We start from the raw sequence: 21,731 nt of genomic DNA, 5'->3' as shown, positions 1-21,731 counted from the left end.
GTTGCCATAGAAAATTCCACTCATCCCTTTAAATTATGAGAATTAAACCTAGTTGTCAATCCGCATTAATTGCACTCAATTCCTGAAATAATTCCGAGTTAAGTCGTTAATCCCGATTAACGCGTCGGCCTGTCTAGGCTGACAGAATTTTCATTCTAGAGAATTTTAGAAAATGTTTGAGTATACCGTGTTATAACCTATTTAATTCTATAGAGTAAAACAAAGTGCAAGTTTGAAGAGGCTCAAAATTCTCGTTAATTTCTCATCACTTTTTTTCCTTAATTACTTGAGCACAACTACGTAAGGAATGAATAAGTAGTTACTCTACCCTCTTTCCATTTGCATGACACCTTGGTATTTCAGTAATCATAGTGAACAGAAGCCGAAGAAGTAGTTCGTTCATGAACAGCTTTTTACCTGAACTTATTTAATTACGAAAAATTAACATTTCGTGAGAGTATTCGCACACCTAATCCCACGTTCTAACAAGACCAAAGTTACTGTTTTATTGGGCTCATCCGAATTGAACTATGTGTAGCGAACAACAACAAAACAAAGCAATACTAGAATTGAATGCGTAGCATTGGCCTTCTCTCGCCGGACAACGGCATACCTAACACCTTGTACACGTATGTATGTACGTGCATACGTGTGCAAAGGCATACAAAGTGCGGCATTATCTTGTATGCGTTTGTCGAAATTTGCTTGTGGTCAAAAATTAATTGAGATTATTTACACGTTCACGAAATTATTAATTGGACCCACTTGTATGTTTGCCTGTAGTTCAGGCTTGCTCTTATTAATAATTTAAACGCGTATATACCTTGATTTTGTGCCGCTATATACATATGTACATATGTATATGAAATTATTAGTGCTATTTAAAGAAAATAAATTTGGAAGTTGTGTTCGCATGCTTGTTTTTACAATCCTAATTTTATGCCTGATAAATTATCTTTTAATGTAATTTTAATAGAAAATTAAAATATTTATGTGGTCTACATACAGTACTTGTAAAAAGCGTAGCAAGTTTTTTAAGGTGGCATATTATAAAAGTTAGAAAAATTGTGTATAATTTGAAAAAAGGTACCAATCGAAGTGTTTTGGTTATATTATTAATACTATAATAATAATACAATTAATAATTTTAAAAGTTATCGCTGTTTGGGTGGAGCCCGTTTCTCGAGAACTCTCCGCGGAGATCATCACAAGTCCTTGGAGATTCATCTAAAATCAATCGGCCAAGAGAAATTAGTTTTATTAACAGATAATCTTGTGCCTGATCGAAGCTTTTTTTTTTAAACTACCAATATGGCGGTCTCAGGAAATATTTTTCAGATTTTCGAGAAAAAACCGACAATTAATTGTTTAAAAAAAGCGACATTTAAAAAAAAAATCTTTCGATCAGGCACGTGTTTTTTATGTTTTCATTAAATCAGGATAAATTTTATTGAAATCTACTAAGCTATTTTTAAGTTACGTGATCACCAGTTCAAAAAACATAGTTTTGAGAAAAACACATTTACAGTTTTGCTATTGATTTATGTAGTGCCCGAGCGCCCTTTGTTAGTTGTTGAATATCTTGAAAAGTATTTGTCGGATTCACTTCAAATTTTCGCACAATATTTTTAAGATATTATACGTTAAGAAAATTCAAAAAAAAAAAAAAAATTTTGAAAATTCTGATCACCCCTAACCCCTTAATATTAGGTCTGTTCATAAGGCAAATAGTTGCTAATAATTTTTACAAATTATCACGTTTTTGTGTTCATGTATTCAAAAAATTTGCAAAGTAGGGGAAAGTGAGAGAGCGAAACGACATTTCATTTTGAGCGGAAGTTGCAAGGTTTTACTGGATAAATTTTAACTTGTAAGTGTAAAAATAAAGACGAATTGAAATTTGCGAGTCGCAACTGACAGCGATAATGAAATGGAACAAGTTATTGTGGACGAAATGAAATCATGTGATTCCGAAGCTCGTTTTTTTCCATTTTATTTGCTTAATTTATTTTTAAATTTAATACGAGGTAGGTAAATTGAAAAGAATTTTACTTTTTGTGATTTTTCCTGCCAACAATTTAATCAGCTGCTCGTAAAACTTGCAAATTGTTATTGGTTGATTTAATATTTTTCTCTTTGAGAGAGAATTCTCGGAAATTAAGTTATTGGACAATTTTTACATGAACAGACCTATTAACAGTAATTGGTGTGAAGGGTAGGAATTGAAATGTCCCTTCTCTTTGCGAGAGCATTATTGGCTTATTGGGGTTGGGGTTGCATGGCGACAAGCGGTGTTGGTCAGTTGTCATTTATTTATTGAATCGACGACGGATAATACCTCCATTATTAAACGTTTTAAAAATAAATATAAATTGCAAATGGTGGTGCCAACAGTTATTTTATTTATTTTTTTATTTTGTTCCAAATCGCCACTGATTTTTATCAAGAAATGCACTCGGAAGTTTGCCATTAACCGCCAATAGGTGACTGTTATTAAAAAATGTTTCCTACCATTTGCTGCTTCGTATCACAGTCGGCATGGACTATGGTTCAACCGAACACAATCCCTCGCACCTACGATGTCGTTCCAACTATAGGATTTTCCAATAAGAGATGTTATTTTGATATTCAAACAAAAATGCTATTTTTAATATCGGATGTTTATTTCATTATAAAGAGGAAGCTATACCGTTAATAGTGGAAAATAACTTCAGCCAAATGACCACCACGACCACGCTTACAGGACAATATCCTTTTCATGAAATTTTCCATAACCGAATTGCAAAGTGGCTGCCCTATGCCCTCGATAGCCTCACGAATCCCATCTTTGTGGTCTTGAATCGACCCTGGGCTGTTGGCGTAGACCTTCTCTTTCACGTGGCCCCAAAGAAAAAAGTCACAAGGTGTTAAATCACAAGATCTCGGTGGCCAATTGTGATCACCTCTTCGCGAGATAACACGGTCCGAAAAGTTTTCCCGTAAAAGATCAATGGTTTTGTTGCTTATGTGGCACGTATCGCCGTCTTTGTTGAAAATAAACGTTGTCCAGATCAATACCATCCAATTCCGGCCATAAAAAATCGTTAATCATATCTCGATAGCACAATCCATTCACCTGTAACAGCTGTTATTGGAAACGCCTTACAGTCGGTTGAACGTTACCTGAACGACCCGAACTCATATTCGACCAAGTACTGGCCCTGCAATAGCATTTTTTATAGGGAATATTTTCGGCTATTACAATAATAACAACAAACATGCCGATTTTTTTAACTTGCCCAATTTATTACAACTGCGTAATTTATAACATCAAGACACTTCTTACATATAATACAAAATGGATAGAATTGAAACTTAAGAAATCTTAAGTCATTATTTAAGAAAACTAGTTAAATATAAAGGAATAAATGATTTCTTTAATTTTAATTTAATTTTTTTAATAAAATAAAAAACATATTAAAAATACAAACCTATCTATACAAGCCCATTTAATGTTTGATTGTTTTTCAGCCGGGATTGGATGAAGTCGTAAAAAAATGCCGTAATGTCAACCTTTTCTTCTCAACTGATATTGAAACTGCCATCAAAGAAGCAGACCTGATATTCATATCTGTAAATACGCCAACAAAAAACTTTGGCAACGGCAAAGGTATGTAAACTAATTCATATGAACTTTTAAACTTAAATTTTGCTAATCACCACCAACCAATCCAATAACGTCTGCTCATAGGTCGCGCTGCCGATTTAAAGTACGTTGAAAGTGCTGCCCGTATGATCGCCGAGATCGCACAGTCTAACAAGATCGTAGTGGAGAAGAGCACAGTACCCGTGCGTGCTGCCGAAAGTATCATGCATATCTTGCATGCGAATCAAAGGCCTGGCATTCGGTATGATATTCTCTCGAATCCTGAATTTCTTGCCGAAGGAACGGCCATTGAAGATCTGTTGCATGCCGATCGTGTGCTAATTGGAGGTGAGGAATCATCCGAGGGTCTCAAAGCAGTTGAAAAATTGTCGTGGATCTATGAACATTGGATACCGAAAAAGAATATACTTACAACGAACACTTGGAGTTCCGAATTGTCTAAATTGGCAGCGAATGCATTCCTAGCGCAACGTATATCGAGCATAAACTCATTGTCGGCCGTGTGTGAGGCGACGGGCGCCGATGTATCGGAAGTGGCTCGTGCCGTTGGTCTGGATTCACGTATTGGCTCGAAGTTCTTGCAAGCGTCAGTGGGATTCGGTGGTAGTTGCTTCCAGAAGGACATTTTAAATTTGGTATACATATGTGAAGGACTAAATTTGCCCGAGGTTGCGGCGTATTGGCAGCAAGTGATTGACATGAATGAGTACCAAAAGTCGCGGTTTTCACAAAAGGTAGCCTTCTTCTATAGAAACGTGCAATTGTTTAAAATTCAACAAAATTCTATTTATTCTCCTTCAGATCATCGAAAGCCTGTTCAATACCGTCTCGGATAAACGAATTTCGATATTTGGTTTCGCTTTTAAGAAAAATACTGGCGATACACGTGAAACACCAGCCATAACTGTCTGCAAAACATTACTGGAGGAGGGTGCCAAGCTGGACATTTACGATCCGAAAGTAGAGCCAGAGCAAATAATAGACGATTTGACACATCCATCTGTGACAGAGTCACCGGAAAGTGTCAAGAAGGCAGTGCAGATACATAGCGATCCGTACAGTGCAGTGCGTGGCACACATGCAATTGTGCTTTGTACAGAATGGGACGAGTTTGTGGTGAGTGAGCTATTTAAGGGGGAACACCACTGGGAACGCGTGAAAATTAAGTGATTTTCATGAATTTTTGTTTATGAGTAGGGATGACTATTTGAGAATCGGACAAATTATAATTTATTTAACATGTATTAGACTATACTGACACAAGTTTTTATTAAAAAATATTAAAAATTACAATTGTTATTAATATAGTATTAATGCAATGACGCCATAAAAAACTGATGCACCCTGGTGGCCACGATACAGCGGTGAAAAATCATTTAAAGCAAAAAACCAAAAAAATACTTAATCTATACATCAGTGACTATCGTCGTACGTGGCGCTTTTTTTATTATTTTTTTTTTCTGTTTTGAGAAAATGGTGTAGGTTTGAAAAATGAGTTTGTGTTTTTACCCATTTTTTGTTTTCGAAAGGCTTGAAAAAATATACATTTTTGGAATATTTACAAACGGCTATGTACGATTGCAGCCAATACATGTACAAAAATTAAAAAAAAAAAATTAAATCGGTTCATAAGTCTTCGAAAAATCGAGACCACCGTGTTCAGAAAAGTCGTTTTGATAAAAACGCGTTTAAAGTTTTCGTTGGCCGTTGTAACTACCTGCACTTATTGTATTTGGTATAACTTCCTCAATTTTTAAGACTTTAAGTTAACATTTTTTTTACATATTTTTGAATATATCTACTTTAAGAAAATGCAAAAAAAATCGATTTTTTTTTAAATCACAGTGGTGTTCCCCCTTAAGCAAATGCTCAGAAGAAATTAAATTGAGAATTATATTCCATTACCAATATTGAATGCTTTCTCTTCTTCTTCTTCACTGATCAGACATTAGACTACAAACGTATTTACCAGTCAATGATGAAACCAGCTTATATATTCGATGGCCGTAAAATTTTGGATCACGAGTGCTTGCAGCAAATTGGATTCCATGTACAAACTATAGGAAAACGCTACCAGCGTACAGGTTTAATGCGTTCTTGGGGAAGCGTGCCACAATTGTAGAAACCGGCCATATAAACAAATTATGGCGTTCCATATCGAAGTTGTTGATAATAATTTGCAAGGAATTGGGTGTGAAACTCATCTCATACAGAGCTGTTTAGATAAACGAAAATGTTTCCAAAAAAAACTTTAAAGTAAAGCCTATATACAGTATTTATTATTTTGCTGTAACATTTGTTATTGTAAATATTTACAAACGTGTTCATACGTATACGTCTAAACGATTTTACTTTATTTTACATTAAATAACCAAGTCACATTAAGCATATTAAAAGTGGAAATGCGTCACCGTTCCAGTCATACATACTTTTCGACCTGTCTATGCATTCATGCCGCCATTCGGAACGACGGCCACTATCTCATTCCCTACCAATAGTACTTACATATGTACATCAATGTAATTTACTATGAATTTAATTTAGAAAGTATACCTTTAAATTTAAGTATATCTATCTATTCATTGTATGAGTACACGAACTTTACACGTTTCACTTGATTTTGCCAAAATTCGTTCATGTATGGAATTAATAATATTTACACATGTGTATACAATAACTAATTGAAAAAGGCGATATATATGTTTTGAAATAAAATCGAAATTAAAACAAGTAAAGTAATTTTGGTATTGAAATGTTTGCTCTTCGTGACGTTTAATAAGGAATTCTCTTTACTATTTGACGGTACCACAGATACGAAGTAATTGCTGATAAACTGAACCACGTTAGAAGGTAAGACAGATGTTCATTACGTAATGTTACACGTGTTTGCCCGCCAATGGGGCCACCGGGAATAGATGACTCGTATGTAGCGTCTAAGATAATCGGAGATGCTCCAGTTAATGCGCACATTTTTGGTAAATCCCTGCAGAAAAATAAACAAGTCAGGTGGTTGCCAAAATATTTAGGTGAGACAGCACTTACCTATACAGGAAAACCCCACCTTTATGATCCGGAGAAAATTGTGGTCGGTTTTCGCCCATGCGTACCACGCCAGTCAACTCTACCTCGGTTTCTATTTGTCCTTCGGCTCGTGTTTCCGGTTTGACTTGATTCCTAGATACCCATCCACGATTGATCAAAATCACTTCACTAGAACCAAACACACGAATTAGTAAAGTAATAAAATACAAATCTAATCTAAAATTTAGCCTGATAAGATTGAATAAATGAAATAAGAGTGAAGAAACGTTCATGCAGCGAAAAGAACGGATAATGTTGCTGCAACAAGGATGTTACCGTGCTATTAGTTACTGAACGGATATAAATCCAAGTCGTTCTATTTTTGTTTTGTACACGAGTAATTTACCGATGTAATTAAATGTGATTCAAGATAAATATAAACTTAAAGTTTCCCTTAGCCAATTTTGTATGAAAAAGTCCAAACAAATCAACTTGCTTTATAAAGAATGAAGTGAGAGAATTATCGCTACATTTACACAAATATACTCCAAAAAGTTTATAATATTCATCATTACATTAAGGGGAGAATCCAGCTTAGACTGATCAAAAAATCGAAATTTTTTATTGCATAAATTGTTAGTATAACTACTCAAGAATATATGGTAAAAATTTTAAAAGGAAATTCGCATTATTCCCGATTCTATGAGCACCTAAGTGACCGCCTCTCGGTTTGGCACCGTAGCGCGCGGTAGTTAGAACGGCGTTTTTCTCGAAACGACTTTTTTCAACTGGTGGGCACTTTAGCTCAAAAAGTTATCGACCAATCGAGATGAAATTTTTGGGGAGTGTTCTTTATTCAATTCTAATTTATATAAACCTAATTCTTGGATTATGTTATCATTAAAAATTTTTTTTTTAAGCAAAATAGATGAAAAAATATGGCAACATACTCTGACGACGGCGGAAATAGCTTGAAAAAATTTAAAAGTGTATTTAAAAGTATGAATAAAATACCCTTTAAGTTTAAACAATTTCTGATTATTCCTTCCTTGTTAAAAAAATTCATGAAAAACACAAAAATTTCGGCCTCCTAAACCGGTTTCCCCCCTTAATGGTGTAGACTAAAAGAAGCAAAAAAGTATTGATAAACATGGTTGCAGACTAACGGTTTTTTGGATAAGGCAAGTTATTATTCTTTTAGCTCCTTTTTTATATACGTGCTCAATGGTTGTATGCATAATGATTGTATGTAACAGAATAAATGAATGGAGGTAGATACAGACATTCATATCTGCATACGTATTTCAAAATGCTCAGAATGATCGCAAGTCGATTTGACCATGCCCGCCCGGGTGTATTTAAGTCGACTAAATATTCATACATGGCGGCCGCCGTGGCTGAACGGGTTGGTGCGTGACTACCAAAACAAAATTGTCTAATAGTGATCGTTCCTCGACAGGCAATAGCAAGCCACCGAATATTCATATACATATTCCAATGAAACCTGGTACACATATTAATTACTATTTGTCCAAGATAGTTTGTTGTTGGGTTACTAAACCCTGTGAGTGGGCGTAATTGTGCCAAAATTACGCGAGTCTCTCGGGGCAGCTGAAGCTTGCAATAGGTGGTGGTTGGACTCCGATGACGGCATTCAGAGGTGGGGAGTTTAAGAAGGTGGTAAGTGTCTGCCGATGAATGTCAGTTAGCGTATGTCTAAGCACTGTCCGGTCCAGTAGTTGTCGGTTCGCTTGCCTCCTGATGTGCCTGGGAGCCGGCTCAGGTTCTGGCAGGTGTCTACAGTCGTGAAACCTTCGGTAGCACCCAAGTAGAAACTAATGGCTGAGCATTTTGATGTGCTTCTTGACTGGGAGCATTGAGCCTCATTTTGTCGGTTTTGTAGAGGACCCCTCTCAGTGATTGCAGTGTTTCGGCATGCCTGTCATTGCGAAACACTAGTTCCAGGCGACCAGACAGGCGCAACATAATTCAGAACCAGCCAATTGCTTTAAATGTCGCCAGCAACATTTCCTTATCTTTGCCCCCCAAGTACTTCCGGATAGCGATTTGAGGATCTTGTTGCGATTTTGAACTTTAGTAACAATTGCGGTTGTGTGCGCAGAAAAGGGAAGCAAATTATCGGAGGTAACTTTCAAAAGTGGTTCCGCACTTGGTACATACATGGTTTCCCGCCTCAGTTAGATCTGACATAAATAATAATGAGGTCGGATAAAACCACGCACACTTTTTATATGCTTAGACTGTATTCCTCTCTATCCCTCTGAAGTTTCTCAGAGGTACTCCCTTCGACTGACTTTCTCCAACGAATTAAAAATTAAATTTAAATAGACTAACACATACGCAAGGATACCTACTCTCTATCTGCTAGCTTAAATGGAGTTATGACAAGGTAGCCATTGCCTCTATCACGCTGGGAAAATAAACCTCCGGCTGTTTCATTTCCATCGGGACGTATGAACGACCGAGGACCCATAAGCAGTTCCTTGTTATGAATAAACCTTCCCCTGATTGTAACCAACTGGTACTCCATAGCAGACAGCTCTGTTAAACTAAATGGAAAAATTGTATATACTCGACATTAATAAACATAATAAATTGCTTCAAATTACTCTGAAGGTAGTGGTACTGGTGATAGCTTGGTTTGATGCTCTAAGTCTTTGATTAGTTGTTCTTTCCATGCTTTACGTTTCACTTGCCAGCACCCCAGAGCAAATGTAGACACTGGGATAAGCTGATATTGAGAAAGGTTAGAATATTCAATTACATAGGTTTAAAATCATTAATGAATTCATTAGATTCCGACTTACTAAGAGGAACCAACCAAGGGGCGCTATTTTTTTGTTGCTATCAAAGCCCATAGTAGCAGTGCCAGTGCCTCTTGTAGATTGCCATCTGCGGTTTACCAAAGAAAACGTTTTCAATACTTGTGGCTTTCCCGCAGGATTTGCAATCAGTTTAACTGAAACGGGACCTCTAACTATTGCATTTGTAACGAGCCGCAACATTTTCGGCTATCTTTGTTGCACAACAGAAAATAAAACCTAAATATTTTCTTTATAGCAATTACATCGTATGGCAACTAGGGATGCAAACGATACATCGATGTTTTTGCCATCAATGCTTCTCGGGCCGGTATGTGTTTTTTTTTAGTTGGCCTGTAGTCATACATACCGTAAAAGCCGACTTTGGTTAGAAAAATACTAAAAAGTAGAAATCGACCTTATTTTTAATCTTGTTATCGTCAGTTTGTTGTTTGTTATCACCAGTTTCATGGTGAATGTCCAAAGCGCATTGAATAAACAAGGTGGTGCCTTCCGAAAAAGTGACTTTATTTTTCGCTATTTTGACAAGTCGAACGTCAGGTCCCTTTCGAATACAAAACAAACAAGAGGCGGAGAAATTACATGTTTGTGGAAATTTAGTGAATGAAGACATTATATTAATTTATGCTTTCACAATTTTAAATAAGTTACATTAGTTTGATTAGTTTGAATCTCACAAATCACAACATTTCCAAGCTATTCACTGAATGTTTATAATCCTGTAACTTCACTTCAATTCCCTTGTTTTGTTTTGTATTATTTTGTTGCATGACATCAACGGTTGCGGAAAATAAAGGAACGGTTTTCAGAAGGCACCACCTTCTGTATTAGACGTGCCTTGGACATTTACCATGTTATTACGCCTCTTCTTTCGCCAAGAGTTAGCAAGTGGCGAATAGCTGAAGCAAGTGGTATGATTGAACATATATAAGCACCGCTGGAATAGAGCAGCCTTAATGACATGTGCTGGTACGACTCTGAGTTATACCAGTTTAATGAGCTATAACCATACTCGCTAGCGGCGAATCTTACTCGATAACCTTAGGCCTCTTTTTCTTTGCGCCTAGCGTTAGCAAGTGACGAATAGATGAAGCAACTGGTATAATTCAAAATATGCTGGCAACTCGGAAATAGAGCTGTCTTAAATTTCATGTGTTTGTACGACAGTGAATTATACCAGTCTCATGAGCTATAGCCATACTCGCTAGCAGCGAATCTGCTCAACAACTTTGTTGTTGCTTTCGCACGCAAATTTTTCGTAAAGGTAATTGAGAATAAAGATAGCGAGCGGAGAAATGGCGAATAGAAGAGACATATTTTTAGATCAAGAACGATAGAGAAATTGATTGCGCCTCCCGAATTCGCTGTGTTATAAGAGTCCATGAAGAAACAACCAAAAGGAAGGGGTATTACTTGATTGTGAAGAAGAAGAGTAGGCGAAAGCAATGAAATCAACCAAACCCAAGAAATAGTACGTACACACACATACTTTCTAGCCACGGCGTCTTCCGCAAACAAACTGCAAGTCTTCAAATGCTTTCACAATTTAACACACGGCTCTTCGTTTTCATTAGATTAATTAGTTTAAATCTCTCAAACCTCAACATGCAATTTCTACGCCTCATTTTGTTTGTCTTGGTCGTTTGGTTTGTATTCGAAAAGGACCTGTCGTCAGACTTCTCAAAATCGCAACAAATAAAGTAACTGTTTTGGAAAGACGCCACCTCTAGTACTCAATTCGCCTTGATGTTGTTCGACGTAATGAAAAATTGGTTATCAATAAAATTGTAAGTATTTATTGCTGTTCATGAAAAATGAATTGCCCATTCGCAATATATGTTTAGTTATAAGTAGTAAGATATAAATTTTTGCCAGCGGAGATGTAGGGTTAAGGAAATCTGTGCTGATCCATGCTATACAGCTGGTTCATTGCGAAACTGACCGAAAACTATCTTGTGCCGGGTTAGATTCACATTCACGTTTTAATATATTGTTAAAAAGAAGTCAAAATTCTCAGTTAGGAAAATGCGTATGGTTATATTGTATGGAAGTCAAACTGGCACGGCTCAAAATGTGGCCGAACAAATTTGGCGGGAATCAAAAACGTGGGGCTTTAATGGGCCAGTTCTACCAATGGATGACTATCCGGTGCAGCAGTTGATAGAGGAGAAATTGGCTATTTTCGTCGTAGCCACCACAGGTAATGGCGACGAACCGGATAACATGCGAAAAACGTGGAGATTTCTATTGCGGCGAAGCTTGCCAGCAGATTCACTACAACGAGTGAATTTTGCTTGTTTGGGGTTAGGAGACTCGAGTTACGCTAAATTTAATTTTACTGCCAAAAAATTGAATAAGCGCCTTATGCAGTTGGGCGCTATTCCTATATTAGATTTAGGATTGTGTGATGATCAGCACGATCATGGACTTAGTGCGACAGCTTTGCCGTGGATCGCAGAATTGTGGCAGAAATTAGGGAAGTCCTTATCATATGAAAAATTGAAGCAGAACGGCGAGGCGAAGAAGATTTTCAAATGGAATACCACAATTGTCGAGCCTGCAACATCTTTGGTGGAAGATAACCATCTGGAATGGCCACTGAAGAGTGAAGCTATTTGTTTTACTTTAAGAGAAAATCAGCGTACCACTGCTGCTGATCATTTTCAAGATGTGCGATTTTTAAGTTTTAGTTTTCCATCCTCTATTAAATGGAATGCTGGTGATGTGTTAAATTTGAACCCTGCCAATTCAGATGAGCAAGTGTCGCAGTTTTTTGAACTGGTGAAGGAACACAATTTAGGTTTTAATGAAGAAACTATAGTAAAATTGGAAACAGTTTATGGTGATATGCCTGTTCCATTGGCTTACGCAAAGCCGGTAAATATTCGTATGCTAGCGAAGTATATATGGGACTTAAATGCATGCCCACGACAACGTGCATTTGAACTCTTGTCGTTGAACTGTGAAGATGAGTTGGAAAAAGAAAAATTGGAAGAATTTACTTCAATAGAGGGATTAGATGATCTTATAAATTATGTAAATCGCCCCCGACGTACAATTCTTGAAGTTTTGCAGGACTTCCGGCATAGCACATCGAAGCTTCAACTTCCGATTCTGTTCGAATTATTTACTATGATACAACCGCGCAGTTATTCAATAGCTTCAATGTCTAGTAGCCGTTCACTTGATATTCTTGTTGCAGTGGTTGAATATAAAACAAAAATGTCACTCCCGCGCCTTGGTCTTTGCTCGAATTGGTTAAAGACGCTGTCTGTCGGGAGTATAGTAAAGGGTGTGATAAAAAGTGGAACAATGTCATTGCCTGTCGAGCCAGCAACGCCAATCATAATGGTAGGCCCAGGTACTGGTATTGCACCTTTTCGTAGCGTCATACAGTACAGGAAGGAACAACAAAAAAATGGCGCCAAAATCGGCGATTCGGTTGTTTTCTTTGGTTGCCGAAACAAAGCGAAGGACTATCACTTTGTTGAAGATTTTACACGCTGGCAATTAGATGAATCCTGTACAATATTTGTAGCGTTTTCACGTGATCAGGAACGTAAAGTATATGTTCAACATTTGATAAAACAAGAAAAAGTGTTAATGAGTGAATTAATTCTGGAAAAAATGGCGTCTGTAATGGTGGCTGGCTCTTCGAACAGTATGCCTAAAGCTGTTCGCGAAGCATTTATTGAAGTGTTGGACGGTGATGAGGAATATTTGGAACATATGCTGAAAAGTCGGAGGTATCAAGAGGAGACATGGTCGTAAAAACCAATTGCTATAAAATGGTTAGTATAATATTTAATTATATTTTAAAATTTATTAAATAAACTGTTAATTTGGGTGCAATGTACATAAAATGGGTTTAAAATACACACACACATACTTAGTTTATTTATATATATGAAGGAATTTTGGACTTAAATAAGATAAATGTTTTTAGATTACGATTCTGCAAAAGTGCGCGCGGCATGCCATCTTAGCCTAACAAAACATTTACAAAGACACTTTAAACTGCCAGTGCAGAAATATAATCAAACTACGTGCTCCTATACTAAAGGCAATTACTACAAATATTCATCAAGTAATTTTTCCGATGAAGTACGACAAAAGGGACAATGACCTTTCTGTAACACCTGTAGTTCGAAGTCTTCTGAATAAAAGACCTAGAAATAAATTTTCTATAAGCAAAAAAGATATGTATAGGTCAGGGGCATTTGTATAGTTTACCAATAAACATTCTGGACAAAATGTAACTTGCAAATCCGGTAAAATGTTGCGGTAGTATATATTTTTCAAATTATTTTCACTGCGTTTAACTATTAAAATGTGGCTTGGATGTATCGCGCGTAAAGCGTTGCGATCGAGGCTTAGTGGTAAGGCGCTTGCAACATCCTGTTTTAGAAATATTGACATTGAACTCAATTTTAAATATACACCTCGATATTAAAGTCATACCTCGTTAAAAGGATCGCCTTCCTCAGCCGCCTTTGGTGGGGCGAGTAACAACCGTTCTGCCTCTGAATCGCTTATGTCTACTTCAGGATGAAATTGCACTAATGGTAAAATTTCTAAAGTATAAATGAAACGGTTACTTTTAAGGTTAACATTTTAAATTCAATACTCCACGGACTTACCAAATGAGATAAATGAAAATATGTAATCTTGTTTGCAGGTCGGACAGTTGTTGCCATTCAAGTGTTGGCTATAATTTGAACATTTGTAACAGAGCGGCAACAGTTCCTCGGGATCGTTGAAACCGCTCTTGCATGCTTTACTATTCAGGTAGTTTATCTGTAAGAGCAGTGAACCGTAAAAGAATTAGATTAGGTGCATTGCAGTTTTAAAAAGGAAACTTACATCGATTTGCTCCTGAACGCCGGCGGGTGGCTTCAGGGATTGCAAACGCTTATTAACAACCAAACATAGTTTGTTAGCCTGTAGTAGCTTGGCTTGCTTTGCTAGTGTAAATAGAACCGCGCTAGAGACAGAAAATAATCGGACGGAAAGCCAAAATATTATTTATGAGCCCATGTGTTTTCAACTTGTTGACAGTTTTAAAATTAGAAAATTAATATAAAAATTGTGTTACTTACAATAAGCTAACTCCCTTCGGTGTACCTTTATACTCGACCTCATTCAATATGAAGCGACTCACGTTGAACAGACTAACTGGCGAATAAGTCGTAAATGGTTCTTTCATATAATTAAATATTACGCTATAAGCATAATACACTTTGGCGATGCGCAAATGGCTTTGGTACTCTTTGAAATGGTGGACACTGGGATTTTGCTCTCTATAAAACATACAATTTTCATATATATTACATACATACAGAATTAAGTCGCTTTATCTCTTTGCAATATTCGTAATATTTGCATATCAAATTTTTTCCTACATTTTAAAAATTGTACAACAAAAATCTAATAAATAAAAGTTCCAAACTTTGTATGAAATTCATACAAATGCAACAAATTATTATAATTTAACAAATTGTAAAAGGGTTGTTTAAAAAGTTTAAAATTTTGCCGACAATTTTTGTGAAGTTTGGAACTTTGATTAATTAATTATATTAATTTTTGTTATACAATAAACTATATTTGAAAAAAATTTACGAAACAAAAATATTACGAATATTAATATTAAAAATTAAAATATAATTTTAAAAAGCTCAAGTGTCTTAACCAGTTAACTGTGATTGACGAGTATACTCGTCATGGAGAAGTGGCAAAATTTTGTGTATTGACGAGTATACTCGTCATGCGTATAAATTAGTGACCATTGGCTATTTAAATTACAATTTTTGAGAAAAACAACACATACAGTGCACTCGCGATAACTCGAACTAATTAAAACAGGCGCTGTTCGATTTATCGAATTTGTTCGACTTATCAATTGAGTGTGCTATGTTAAAAAAACAGTCATCGATATCGATTTTTTTCAATTAAATTTATTTATTTATTTACATATGGATATGAACATGAATATGTTTAAAATAATTAATTCGTTTCAATATTTTTCATCAAATATTTGGCAGTCTTTGTGTCAGTTACACAAAAAAAGTCAGCTTTAACAGAAAAGTTAGGCCGAAAAGAAAGTTGTAATGTGTGTTTGTCTTTTCTTGCCTGCAGCAATGTTGAATATGACTTTTTCACGTAGCAATTAAAGAGTGTTAACCTTTGCGGGGCTTACTTGTTCAGTTGTGGCCCACTGAATTACCTTATTGATAGAGCTAACTGCCTCCTCAGATGATATCCGCTCACATGTCTCAGTTGTGTTGTTAAACTCAGACTCAGAATCACTAGTTTCAATTATTACTTCTGTGTCGGTAAATTCGGCACCATCATTCCATTTGTTAACATCATAAAGCGTAAATTCGACATGTAAATTATGTTTTTCATGTTATGTTCTTTCAAGATGAGTCCACTTATTGGGTAATTCTTTTTTCTTTGGGACAGAAACCATTTGTATAAAGCGGCTTTCATTTTAGGAAACTCAGAAGCTTTTAAGGTTCTCCTCTTCCCAGGACCCAAAAACGTGTTGTTTACTGCTTTTAAAATTGCCTTGTCTTTCTTTTTTATAAGACTTATGGTGGACTTGGCTACCCCATATTCCTTCGCTAGAGAAGTAACACTACATCCACGTTTAATTTTGTTAAGGACTTCAGCCCTCTCTTTTAATGTTAAACACTTCAACCTTTTACGATCCATTACTCACATGCACTGATACACTACAAATGACAAATTTAAAGCAATTTGGTCAATGCAAGATGTTGTTCCCAGAAAACTAACGGGATATTAACGTCGAAATATTCATATGGACAATACACTAGTATACATATAATTTATATACATATACTATTACATATGTATGTATGTACAAAATGTACATGTTTGAAAAGAATGTGTGTACAAATAAATTTGTTTTTTTGTTCGAGTTATAGCGCTTTAATATTGTTCGAGTTACAAACTAGTCAATAGGGAAAATAATGTGTTCGAGTTAGCACGTCGTTCGACTTAGCGGCTATTCGAGTTACCGCGAGTGCACTGTATTCTCAAATTTCAAGATGTTTAGAATATTTTGAGGCTATGCCGGAATAAAACAAACAAATAGAAAATATAAACAGTTTGAGATGATGTGATGCTTCCCCGTATGCACTGGTTGAAAAAGTTCACCAGTTCGCATAATGAGTTTATTTATGTGCGATGATAACGTTTTTTAGATGTTAACCTAAAAGGGGCAAAGGCAAAAGTCAAAAAGTGGATTTATAAACTAGAAAGCTAACTCGTGTGTGTCAGTGCATATCTTTCCAAGAGTCGGCGGTTCTTATCAAATAAGTACAGTGCAACATAAGAATTGCAAGTGCGTAAATATTATAAAGTTGTCCAGAAGTTCTGTAAATTACTATTTTTTTTATTTTTAGTTCATTTGTCCCCAATTTTATAAAATTAACCCATCTTTTTCATCCAATATCTTACCAGCGCAACTTACTCTGTGATTGACGAATATACTCGTCATAGCTCAATTCTGGCGACACAAAACTGTGCGCACTTTTAAATGAGAGCGCCACAGTTAACTGGTTAATTATATAATATGAACGACTATAAGTTCATGTGGCCCTCTGTTCTTCCCTGGAACCATAGGATATAATAATAAAATCATAATTACTCCTTTTTATGGTAAATGTCTAAATACTGTTTTGACAGCAACCAGTAAAAGTAGCTGGCATCTAGAAAACGCTCCTCTTCGATAGCTGATGTGCTAAGCTGTTTCAGCAACCGATTAGCATCTTTCATGCGGCCCGCTTTTAAGTAAGCTAAGTTTTGTGATTAAAAATTAGTGTTAAAATAATTAAAAAAATTATATTTCAATAGTCGCTAAGCTAACCTTTATGTGCCTCAATGAATTGATCTGATTCGGCAAGCCATTGAGCATGTTGGTAGTTCACTGTGGGCAACATCTCTGGCATATTTTCTGCAAGTCTGAAAGCTTCAGCCCAATCGCGCGCTTCAACATGCAATTGGATTACTTGTGCTTCATCCCCTAGCTTTTTAAATATTTCAGCTGCTAGCGGTAAAGCTTTCAAACGCTTTAAATTGAATGCCACAGATTCCAGTGGCATTCGCTCACTCAAACTGAGTCGACGCCCAATATCATATAATCTGTTAATAAAAAATAAAAAACCATAAACATGGGTTTCCTGGTTTTTAATGCAACACTTACATATCTGCCCAACCTTGCTCCGCTACAATGTCGATAGCTCTCTGGTGCTCGCCTGCTGATAATAGCAGTTCAGCAGCAGCTCGTGGTTCTTTGACGGAGTATGCCCACTCCGCTCGTTTTTTGACCAAATCACGCTTCGCTTCATCCGAACCGTCTTTAATAAATTCTTGGGCCAGATCGAACATTCGTAAGTCGGTATACATTTCCAATGCACGCATAGGCCGACTACACTTTTGAAAAAGTCGTGCAGCTTCCTTGTATTTGCCAGCATATGCGCAGCTCTCTCCTTGTAATACCTCTTTTGGCATTTCGCCACGTTTCTGTTTCTCACTTAATTCATTGACTAACTGTAGCCACGGGAGACTGCGCACTTTTACGTATGCATCACGCGCTATATGTAGGTGCAGAGCTTCTAAAGCTGACTGTGCCAGACCTTCCCAATCGGCTGTGGTTACACCTAAGCACGCAACTTGATAGGCTTCCCTGTAAATAATTTTTGAAATATGGTACATAAAAGCTGGTTGAGTTTTAATCTATTTTACTCAAATAGGCCAGATTCAATGAACTGCCACATAGTAGCTCCCAAAGCTAATGGTATATTGTGCATAACGTTGCCCCGTAGACAAAAGGCCGTGGCACCACATAGTCCCACTACCACACCCAACATGTTCTGTGGACCGCGGGGCGGTAGACTACCAACACGAATGCTAAGGCCACCAACGGTGTGAGTATAGCAAAGCATCGAGTCCAAATGAGTATTCCAGGTTACAGAGTTTACGCCAGTATCCTATAAATAAGTTTTCAATATTTCAGTGTGGCTCATTCATGTGTAAATATTAATACGAACCTGATAAAGTAAGGTGTCACTAACGATGTCGCGCACCACAAGACGCCCAGTATCATCTACTACAGCTATTTTAGTGCGATTCGCATTGATATCTAAACATCGCACTGCTGAGGCGACATTTGTAATCAAAAGTGGCAGTGAGTTGTCCAAAAATATACGAAATACCTGAGGAATTTTTATATAGGTAATAATTTATAAGTATTGATAAAAGCAAAACATACCTGCCCGCTCTTTAAACCCACAAGCAGTCCTTCCCGACCTGCTGGGCCACCAGTGACCTTCAATAATAATGGCATAATTTTTTAATATTTTTCTTAAATCGAACAAAATTTAATGTTTAAAAAGGTATAGATCGTTCACCTTAATGTAGCGTATGAAAGAGTCCATTATCCAATCGCGTTGCAATATGCCATTGAAGTCCAAGCTCTGCAGACGTTTCTCTTGGCATAGTACGATGTGGCATGCGCATACCACCAACAGACTACAATCGAATTTCTTCTGTATCTTCTCTTTTACTTTGTAATGCATCGGTTGTTCTTCGCCAGAACTTAATTCGTACAGCACCACCCGCTCCGGTAATTGTACGGCTAAGCTATTTCTATAGATCGCTATTTTTTGCACAAGATCGCGGCACTTGATGCGCACTTTCTGGCCTGATATTAAATGCTGTATTATAACGTCACACATATTTTCGCGAAATGCATAGCGTTCGCGGTACAATGCATGAACAGTGCTTGAAACGATGTTAAAGCAGGCGAGCGTACCATTCTGACAGCCAATCGTGTAAGATTGGCCATTGGGATGAATGGCAACTGACCATATCCAGGATTTAAACCCTTCGCCGAGTGTGCCCAAGCGTACGCCTTCCTTGGTGAAAAAGTGCAATGAATCGGAACAACCACTCACCACGCAATATTCTCCATTGGGAAAGTAAGTTAAGCAAAGCGGGTCGAAACCCAGCACCCGTTCTTTGCCAATCATCTGACCGCTCAAAGTATGAAATGAAAGTGTTTGGCTCCAGTCAGCTACTCCGATTACATCTGTACTGGTCATTGGACAACATTGTAAGCTGAATACATTACTACTTGAGCCACCTGGTCGATCGAAACGACCCTTTTCCTCACCTAGCTATAGAATTGGTGAGGCTTATGTCAAAAAATGTCTATACATACATAGGTATATATACTATATATATATACTTCATCACTATTTTATGCAGTTTGTATAAAATTTACTTACTTTGCTTCTAATGGAAATGCTGCCATTAGCTAATCCAAGTATCAAATACTGGCCATCGTTGGTCCAAGTGCATGAATTGACACGAGTCGAAATTTTGTATTTTTGCACGGCTTTCTGATCTGCTGACCAGAATGCAAAGTCACTGTGTGAACAGGAAGCTAATTGGTGTGAAACAGGATTGAAGGACATACACTGTACGGAGTCGCTATGTCTGTAAATTAGCGAGCAGCAAAGAAATCAACTTTCCACTAGGCAACATAAGGCCCTAGGGTAAGAGCAGGTGGTGGGAAAACTTACGAATATTTTAGCAATCCCTCCAACTGAATTGTCCACACAATAACTGTTTTATCCACAGCACCACTGGCAAACTTTTTGCCATCGCGGGCGTAAGCCACACAATTTACCACATCCTTGTGAGCTTTTAGAGTGTTCAATAAAGTTCCATCTTGGTCGTAAATAAGCACGCGGTCGCCAGCTGCCACAACCAGTTGCTTTCCTTCCGGATGATAACATAAAGAGTGTACACTATTTAGAAAAGAAGGATATTTTCATTCATAGTTTCAATTACTAATTCTATTGTTTTCACCTGACTTGGTCTTCTTTGGTATTCGGGAATTCAATTTTCTGCACCCATTTAAGCACTCCACGCATTTTTGTCTACTTTTTGAACCTTTTTAAACAAGTTATGCGCTTTTTAAAACATTTGTAAGTAATTTGCATGATTTTTCAGTTTTAATTTCAGTTGCATTTTTGTTTACAGTCTTCAGTTGCTCCTAGTTGCTTGGCAACGACAACAGCAACAATGCATGCGTAACAGGGCTAGTGATGGCAAGAAGTAGTAGTTCGTTACTTCGTTATTTAAATTTACATATGCTCATAACTCGACAGTACATGTGCACATTTTAATGTATTTAATAAAGCGAAAGGTTAACCCAGCTTCGGTTCTTTCTATCAGCCTATTTCATTTTATCATATGTATATCAAGGCACATAAACAGGTAGCAGCAGTAGGGTTGCACGTTTAATATTTTCTATTTATTTGGTCTCTAAATTGTCAAATTTTGTTTAAGTTACTCTCAACTGTTAATCTTTGTTTATAGATTTTTACATTGTACGGACCAAAAGCAAACACAAAATGCATTGCCCTTATTATTTTTACTTTATTCCTGCTTCAATGTTTAATGTGCCTTGTCATATACCCATCAAATGACTATTTAGTTGCTGTAAAGTAAGGAATAATAAAAGGGGTGATACAACTAAATATTGTACATATGTACATGGAGGTATGTATGTATGTGCAAAACGCGCGAAGATATTCCCAGCCGGCATTTTCTTATCAAGTAGTTCGTATACAATAACCGGTATACATTGTGATCTCAACTCGTCATTACGTAAATGAAGAATATGTGTACATATTCGAAAATATTATATTAATTTTACTCTATCTTTTTCATTACTTACATTACAAAAAACTTAAATTTGTAGTGTTAAATTTCAAAACGAATGTGTCCGCCACCGCATTTCTTCTACAAAAAGCAAAAAGTACAGCATGTACAAGCATATACGTGTCGCTCATTTGCCGCAAGAATGTCATAATCCAAAAAAAATAAGTTTTGGTTAAGTATACAGAAATGACCACAAACTGTTCTTTTATGCTGTGTAAAAAATTCCTGGAAGTATCAATGAAGAGTATCTCATTAGAGAAAATTATGTATTTACTTTTATTTATGGGAACATCGTAATTGAAAACTTTGGACTCGTTTTTCTCGATATTTTGGTTTTTTGAATTATGATACTCTTGCTGCAAATGAGCGATATGTATGTATATGAAAACGTGAAACAGAAGTTTGAGTTTTCTTGGCATCCCTCAGTGTTCTGCCAACGTCTATGCAGCACTCTGCTACTTCAT

At 36.6% G+C, this 21,731-nt stretch overlaps 4 protein-coding genes across 4 annotated transcripts in view; 2 read left to right on the top strand and 2 right to left on the bottom strand.

Moving 5' to 3' along the window:
* The window catches only part of LOC128860369 (UDP-glucose 6-dehydrogenase), a 30,489-nt gene extending 24,721 nt beyond the window's left edge, over window positions 1-5,768 (top strand). The window contains exons 3-6 of the mRNA XM_054097855.1: window positions 3,511-3,649; window positions 3,731-4,380; window positions 4,448-4,762; window positions 5,592-5,768. Coding sequence (XP_053953830.1) covers window positions 3,511-3,649; window positions 3,731-4,380; window positions 4,448-4,762; window positions 5,592-5,768 — 1,281 coding nt within the window. The remainder of the gene's footprint in view (window positions 1-3,510; window positions 3,650-3,730; window positions 4,381-4,447; window positions 4,763-5,591) is intronic.
* Window positions 5,769-5,903: 135 nt separating this feature from the next.
* Window positions 5,904-9,817, bottom strand: LOC128860370 (SURF1-like protein). Its single transcript, XM_054097856.1, has 5 exons — window positions 9,496-9,817; window positions 9,298-9,419; window positions 9,043-9,237; window positions 6,689-6,856; window positions 5,904-6,629 (listed from the first exon to the last, which is right to left on the bottom strand). The coding sequence occupies exons 1-5, from the start codon at window positions 9,691-9,693 to the stop codon at window positions 6,419-6,421; spliced, it is 894 nt and encodes a 297-aa protein (XP_053953831.1). The 5' UTR covers window positions 9,694-9,817; the 3' UTR covers window positions 5,904-6,418.
* A 1,491-nt stretch (window positions 9,818-11,308) lies between these two features.
* LOC128860365 (NADPH-dependent diflavin oxidoreductase 1) lies at window positions 11,309-20,647 on the top strand. The gene is made up of 2 exons (XM_054097852.1): window positions 11,309-13,301; window positions 20,554-20,647. The coding sequence occupies exon 1, from the start codon at window positions 11,536-11,538 to the stop codon at window positions 13,279-13,281; it is 1,746 nt and encodes a 581-aa protein (XP_053953827.1). The 5' UTR covers window positions 11,309-11,535; the 3' UTR covers window positions 13,282-13,301; window positions 20,554-20,647.
* Window positions 13,337-21,637, bottom strand: LOC128860363 (intraflagellar transport protein 122 homolog). The gene is made up of 18 exons (XM_054097847.1): window positions 21,542-21,637; window positions 21,284-21,348; window positions 20,410-20,642; window positions 20,121-20,348; window positions 19,824-20,034; window positions 18,945-19,712; window positions 18,806-18,862; window positions 18,585-18,749; window positions 18,280-18,524; window positions 17,738-18,220; window positions 17,402-17,676; window positions 17,183-17,330; window positions 14,610-14,810; window positions 14,374-14,494; window positions 14,151-14,307; window positions 13,972-14,084; window positions 13,744-13,908; window positions 13,337-13,679 (listed from the first exon to the last, which is right to left on the bottom strand). The coding sequence occupies exons 3-18, from the start codon at window positions 20,472-20,474 to the stop codon at window positions 13,581-13,583; spliced, it is 3,501 nt and encodes a 1,166-aa protein (XP_053953822.1). The 5' UTR covers window positions 20,475-20,642; window positions 21,284-21,348; window positions 21,542-21,637; the 3' UTR covers window positions 13,337-13,580.
* Window positions 21,638-21,731: the final 94 nt, after the last annotated feature.

The sequence above is a fragment of the Anastrepha ludens genome, chromosome 4 (genome assembly GCF_028408465.1).
Source record: "Anastrepha ludens isolate Willacy chromosome 4, idAnaLude1.1, whole genome shotgun sequence".
NCBI classification, from domain to species: domain Eukaryota; kingdom Metazoa; phylum Arthropoda; class Insecta; order Diptera; family Tephritidae; genus Anastrepha; species Anastrepha ludens.
Note: the sequence above shows the minus strand (reverse complement) of the source record. Positions and strands in the feature narration are given on the sequence as shown.